The sequence below is a fragment of the Carassius gibelio genome, chromosome A9 (assembly GCF_023724105.1).
Source record: "Carassius gibelio isolate Cgi1373 ecotype wild population from Czech Republic chromosome A9, carGib1.2-hapl.c, whole genome shotgun sequence".
Classification (NCBI taxonomy): domain Eukaryota; kingdom Metazoa; phylum Chordata; class Actinopteri; order Cypriniformes; family Cyprinidae; genus Carassius; species Carassius gibelio.
The window spans coordinates 12,530,343-12,537,410 of record NC_068379.1 but is presented as its reverse complement, the minus strand read 5'-3'; the positions used below and the strand labels follow the sequence as shown (position 1 = coordinate 12,537,410).

The window sequence follows — 7,068 nt, the reverse complement described above, 5'->3', positions numbered from 1 at the left end:
TTAAAAATCTAATCATTTTATTCAGCGACACTGTACAGATACAAAGGTCTCTTACCAAATTAAAAGAATCAAGTAAAAACAGCAAGATTATTTCATAAATACATATATTCTTTCAGAAAATGTGATTATTTACACATCGTTTAAAGGGTGCTTGCATAAATTCACAGCTGTACACATGCATATAAGTAGGCTATCCCAATCCTACGCGTACTTGACGGTCCATGTGCGCCAATGTATGCATGATTGTCGACGGAGCGCTGCGAAAGTCATCCAAGTCCCCAGTTAAAACAAGGGTAGGTACATGTGTATAAGGCAAATTGCGTCCGATACTTTCAGAACTGTGAGCGTTGTGCAGATCATTCAGTACTGTCCACAGAGATCACATCTGCAAATGCTATCGTGTTACACAGAAATAGTATTTTTCACATACAGATAGCCTCTATGAGAAAAACCAATAGTTAAACAGACTCATGCAGACGGTCCGTTTCAACTCTGGAAACGTCTAGGCACACAGTAGTGTCCACAAGCATCACTACACAAGTGTCTTTTCGCGTAACAGTTCGCCATGTCTGCGCTCGAGACATTATCACAGAGAAAAGTTGCATGGTCAAAGTCTGACCGAGACTATCAGGTCGAGCCGCTCTTTTTTCATACCGTCGTCTCGCCTTGATTGCTATTGCTGAGCCTTTTATAAAACCTGCGCCACGATTGCAGAGTTTTCCCAGACCATATCCAGAATCCAGAGGTGATTCCCACGATCATGGTCATCAGATACTTTATCATGAACACGGTGAAGTCTGGAGACATGGGGGCGAAGTTATTGACCGGACAAGGGACGGCGAACCGCTTACACGTTTGCATGTGCCAGGTCTTCTCCCACTGCTCGCGGAAAGCCTGCTCGTAGAAGTAGCACGCGATCACGATGGTAGCGGGGACCGTGTAGAGCACGCTGAACACGCCGATGCGCACCATCAGCTTCTCCAGCTTCTCCGTCTTGGTGCCGTCGTGCTTCATGATGGTTCTGATGCGGAAAAGCGACACGAAGCCGGCGAGGAGGAACGAGGTGCCGATGAAGAGGTAGACGAAGAGGGGCGCCAGGACGAAGCCACGTAGAGAGTCCACGTTGTAGATGCCAACGTAGCACACCCCAGTGAGCATGTCACCATCCACTTGGCCCATGGCGAGGATGGTGATGGTCTTGACTGCTGGGACAGCCCACGCGGCCAGGTGGAAATACTGAGAGTTGGCTTCAATGGCTTCATGACCCCACTTCATTCCCGCAGAGAGGAACCACGTGAGGGACAGAATGACCCACCAGATTGAACTTGCCATGCCGAAGAAATAGAGGATCATGAAGAGGATAGTGCAGCCCTCTTTTTTCGTGCCCTGCGCGACGGTCTTGTATCCATCATCGCTGAACTTGTCAATACAAACGACTTTGTCTTCAAGGAAAAAGCCAGCCGCGTACGCAACAGCCACCATGAAGTAACACCCGGAGAGGAAGATGATGGGTCTCTCCGGGTAACGAAACCGCCTCATGTCCACTAAGTACGTGAGAACGGTGAACAGTGTACTAACACAGCACAAAATGGACCAAATGCCCACCCAGAGCCGACCAAATTTGACCTCTTCCTCTCTAAAATACATCAGCCCGTTGGGTCTAGTGGGCTCGCATGGCGCCCCGCAGTCCTTTTCGCCCATGAAGTGGTACTTGAGATAAGTGGGCACTTTGAGTTGTAGCGGACATGTGAACTGCTGGCTGGGTCTGACCACGTTCGGCTGTAATGTGATCAGTTCTGGGACGTAGGGCGTCGGGTTTGAGGTCGGGCTGCCCGCGTCCGAGGTGTTCTGACCCACGCAGATCTCCCCCGCGCCGTGCACCGGGAAATTCTCGCACTGCAGTCGCTCGGGCCACTGGAAGCCGAACTTGTTCATGAGGGCCTCGCAGCCCTGTCTCGCGCGCTCGCACAGGGAGCGACACGGCGGGATGGCTTGCTCGAGCACCGTGCAAACCGGCGCGTACATGGAGCAGAGGAAGAACTTGAGGTCCATGGAGCACTGCACTTTCACCAGGGGGTAGAACTGGTGCACCTCCAGCCCGGCGTCCTCCTGATTGGTGTGACCCAAAAGGTTGGGCATGATGGTCTGATTGTAGGCGATGTCCGTGCAGAGAGGTATCGATATGGGCTGACAGAATCCGTGCTCGGGAATGGAGATGCCCTTCTCTCCATGATTCTGGCCACCGGATAGCTGCAGGGCCAGGGTGAGGAATAGAAGAAAATATCGAGTAATCCCGCAACAGTGTTGCATTTTGAGGAGAGCTGTTTTTGGGGTGATTCTGTGCGAAGGAAATTAGGTTAGCTGCTCCGAGAAAAAAGTTTCTGTGTGAGAAGTCCGTATGCGTGTAGACGAACAAAAACTTCTCGTTTGAGCTCCTTTCACGACACTCGTGGTCTAAAAGCAATCATGTTAGGTAAATGAGTGGATTCGGGAAGAAAAAACTGACAAACAGTCACCAAGTGAGAAAATACATCCAAACTAGATCCACAACGAGCGCATGGTTTTCTTCCTTTTCTCCTTCAATGTTTGTGGAGAACCTTTCTTCTGTTATTTAAAGTTTTCTGCCCGCCTCTCCAAATCCTGCGTGTAAGTCTGTATCCAATGACTTTAGAGCTGCATTTAAGAGTCGTGTCGCTGCTGGAAAAGTTGAGTCGGATATCTTGGGCAGAGTGCGCTTTCCTCGCTTGTCTCGCGTGCGCTCAGTAGACGCGCTTCTCTCTGACTGAAGGTTTGAGCGCAAGTGAGGCGCGCATACAATAATGTGCCGTCGGTTTCTACACCCCCCTCATTCAGATTCACCGGCCCTCTGTGTAGGGCGCCTTGAAACCATTAGCGGTTTAGACCAATCACAGGGTTTGTTTTCCTTTGCGTCTTGCTTTTGATTGGTCATTTTGGATGTAATTGTGGAGGGTTTCAGCTATCAGAAACTTTCCTATAGAACAGAGAAAGAAAAAAAAAATCCATAGGCTGGTTCTTGAAAGTGTAGTAATTCACTGGGCATGCAAAACCTTTAACGTGACTTATACTCAGTCAAATTTGGTTTCTCTATTCAAATCCATTCTTTGTTTTATAAAATCCTTCAAAGGATAATTGTGTATGTTGTCACCTTAACAATTAAAACATATGCATATTGATTTACAAATCCAAAATTTGGCAACACTGAGTCAGTGTACAAAATGCAGTCACCCTTTTATCTGATAAACAATCAGCTAAATAGTTTAGTCTACTTAAGGGCAAAGAATGCAGAATTAAATGTACATGAAGAGTGTGTCCATGTAAGGAAGAGATTAAGAGAAAAACTACATGCAGTCTGTCTGGAAAATTTTGTGATATTGATTAAGGTACAGATTTAAAGAGGGAAATAAAAAATTGCTTAACCAAACACAGTTTCAGTCGTGCCAAAAATGCGGGGGGAAAAATTCACAACTTCAATTATAAACCAATTAATTAATAACTGTCAGAGATCAGCGATAGCCAGAGCTATTGGCTTATTGAATATCTTATTCTTTATCATAAATAAAATATCTTCTTCTCACTGCTGGAGTGTGTTTTAAAAATAGATCTGAGCTTTGCAGCTGTATGCCTGTTACTCGGTATGTTAATGTGAGGGCTGAGGGAGATGATCTGCTCTATGGACCTCAACATCAATCACACAGAGCCCAAAGCTGCTGCCTCAGAAATGAGCGCTATGGCACGCTTATTCTGGTGCACACCGTAGCTCTACAGCAGCCCGTGTTTGATCACTGAGCATATACACTCACTTCATCTTTCGAGAGACATGTAACTTTCTTAAGAGTATATTTCTCTGGCTCATTAGATCATAGTTGAAAAATACATCCAGTAAGTTGTTCTGATGTTGTTTAAGTGCTAGAATACAGCATGACTTTATCGTTGGTGAATCTTGTTCCTATTTAATTTTGAGAACAGAATATGGTTGAAAATGTAATGCTACTCTGCAAGAGTGATTTGTTATGCACATAATTTTGTTTTTAATGTACCTTAGGACCAACAGAAAGCATTAAAGCAGACTATGTGAAGCAGTCTATTTGTAATATGAAAAGATTTTAAGAAATGTTAGTATGGATGGACTGAGAGATTATTTAGTACAGACGATTAGACCAGTTTGAGAAGTTCATATGAGTTTTTATTAGACTTCATTAATGTTTGTGGTTTCCCACTGGACCTTATTAGCTCTCGCACTGCTCAGCTCCACATTTTACACTTCAGCTACTGAAGAGTGATAGTAGATGGTGGTAAAGAAGGAAATATGGTTGGCATGTAGTAGAATAAACTACACAATCTGGTGAAAATGATTTGACATAGGAACTCCCCAATCCTATTCATCTGTACTTTGAATAGTAACTTTATTAACCTGTTGATCATTGTTATTTATTTATGGCTTAATTGAATTTGACATTTAATCATCCTGACAAAAAATCAGTCCACTGCTTTGTCAATATCTATTGTTCTTTCTGTGTTTTATAGACTCAGTTAGAGCTCTGCATGTCTCTATGTTATTTTTATGAGTGACATCTGAGGTGAGCCTAAAAAAGACTGTATGTTGTTTTTTAGTGTGTTAACGAATTACTTCAAATGAAATTGTTAATTAGATCATCTACGAACATACAAATATATTATCATAATGAACATTACACAGTTATTGAACTAAACTGAATCAATACTGAACGGACTGGAGCTAAAAAAGGATTTTTTTATTGTCTTGCTACACATGCGCTAAAGCAGAATTTGGATTTGTCTCAGTTTTGACGTTTTAATCATTTATTCTGTTACTTTCCAGTTTAGTATTACTTTTACTACTTTTGAGTCTCTATTGTATGAAGCACTATGAAAAATTATTTGATATTTGAAGCAAAAAATTGTGTGAAATGTCTTGCAATGTCATGCAAAATAATTATGTTGTTTCTTTTAACTATATGTCAGTAAAGCAACTAAATCATGTTTTTACTAATAATCAGTGATGGTTTGAGAAAGGTTGATTTCCTGAGGGAGTCGTTTAGACGGACACACCCGCCAGCATTCACTCGACCCTTGAGACAAAAACTACCAGCTACAAGATTGAAAGTGAAACATCTCTAGCATGACCCTGCAGAAAACTAAAAAAAGTCCATTGTTGGCTTTCCAAGAATATTTCCTCCCATTGCTGCTATGTTTTAATCGCTTGTATTTGGGACAACATGTTTTCCAGATTATATGCAGTTTCTTTTAGAGTTTTTTCCATGGATCTATTGATGCTCACCCCATCAAAGCCTCATGATTTAGGATGTTCTGTACATGAGGAAATCTCATTACACCATGCTGAATTTGCTATCCTAGAAATGGTTTTATCATAACCACCAAATATTACTACTAAATAATATCACTTTTCTGAACTTATGCAATGGTTTTAGTCTTTCGCATTTCTCTCTTTTTTTAAATAATATTAATTACAGCAAAATTAATAAAATAAAAAGCTTTTCTCAAAATTTAATAGCACAAGCATAAAATCCCTCCCATACGGCCATTCAGCTCTTTCAGTAGCAGGTCTGTAAATTTGCGGGTGAGTCTGTTTTGATTTGGTCAAGCCCTCAGTTTCCCGTAGTCTGGCACCAACGTTACTAACTTACTGAGGACTGTGGCACATAACTCAACACTGCATACACATGCAAGCCAAATAAAACGCTTAAGGATGGTCAGTGAACGCTTTGAGCCGCATCGTCCCGGGCCAAGTGTATATCACTGTGGTCATTTAGCTACTGTGTCAGTCTGTAAAGCTCTGGCTCTCTGCAAGTCTTCAGTGGAGATCTTCCCTTTACAGAGTCATATACCCAGATATCTGCCTGGGTGGTGCCTATATATTAACACATCTCAACACTTTCATGTTTGAAGTAATGTTAGATCTTGTCTAAATGAATAGCGTTAATATAAGAGAGAAAACTCAACCCTGTTTTATACCCTGATTATGTCGTTCTGGACCTGCAGGATGCCACAGCATTCAGCTCCATGTAAATGCCCTTGATTGTTTGCTATATATTTCCATAGCTAATGGCTAGAAAGAGTATCATGATTCAAATACATATTTAAAAAAAGCCCCAGGCAAGTCTGCCTATGACAGTGGCTCTCATGCACCGGGAGAGGTGCAGGCAGCAGATGAAGGGATGGTGTCTGCAGAAGGAATGAATGAAGATAGTCATAAGAGACAGAGAGCAAGACAGAGAAAGGCAGAAAGAGAGTGAGAGCCATATGAAATGCAGGTTACGCTGGACTCTTGAGTTTTGCCTGAGGATAGGCTGCAGGCGCTGAATCATAAATGACAGGCGGCTTATTCAGTTCAGCTAATAAAGCCAAGTGTACTGTGGAAGGGGTTAATGCGGCCTCTCCAGAGAAACATGACCTCCACGGTGCAAAATGGGCACAATTTCTGGGAACAGTTTTTTCTTCAAATTATAGTTAAATGCATGCACAAACATATTTATGCAGATTACCCCCAATTTATTTCAAACAATGCATCTGTTAGTAGATTTACTAATTTCCAGTTTATATAGTTAATTCTCAGTATACAACTGTATGTAAATAATATACTTAAAAATGATATACTAGAGCAAACAGAATGTAATTCTTTACGACACTTAAAATGTATTATAGTTAATATTCATAGTAAATGTAACTGTTGAATGTGCTGTGAACATTTTTTCTGGATTAACTTTTTATTCAAGTAAGGGCTGGAAAGAAACAATAAACAGCACAATGTCCATACTATATCTCTGTTGTCAGAAATGTAACATAAAAAGGCATAACTAGGATGGAATGTGTGGAAAGCCTGCTCGTAATATTTGTAATTCCTTTTAAAATGTGTCACTTATACATTAAGAGCTTTTGAATGTCTGTTTCTCTCTGTAAGATATGTGTGTGTGAGAGAAAAAGCTTAGTTGTACAGTATGTGAGAGAATTTTAAGGGTGTTTGGTTGTGTGTGTGTGTGTGTGTGTGTGTGTGTGTGTGTGTTTTAGAGA

At 41.8% G+C, this 7,068-nt stretch overlaps 1 protein-coding gene across 1 annotated transcript; it reads right to left on the bottom strand.

The window, feature by feature from the left end:
• LOC128019646 (frizzled-7-A-like) lies at positions 1 to 2,803 on the bottom strand. The gene has a single exon (XM_052605742.1). It carries the CDS (start codon positions 2,308 to 2,310, stop codon positions 649 to 651), a length of 1,662 nt encoding a protein of 553 aa, XP_052461702.1. The 5' UTR covers positions 2,311 to 2,803; the 3' UTR covers positions 1 to 648.
• Positions 2,804 to 7,068: the final 4,265 nt, after the last annotated feature.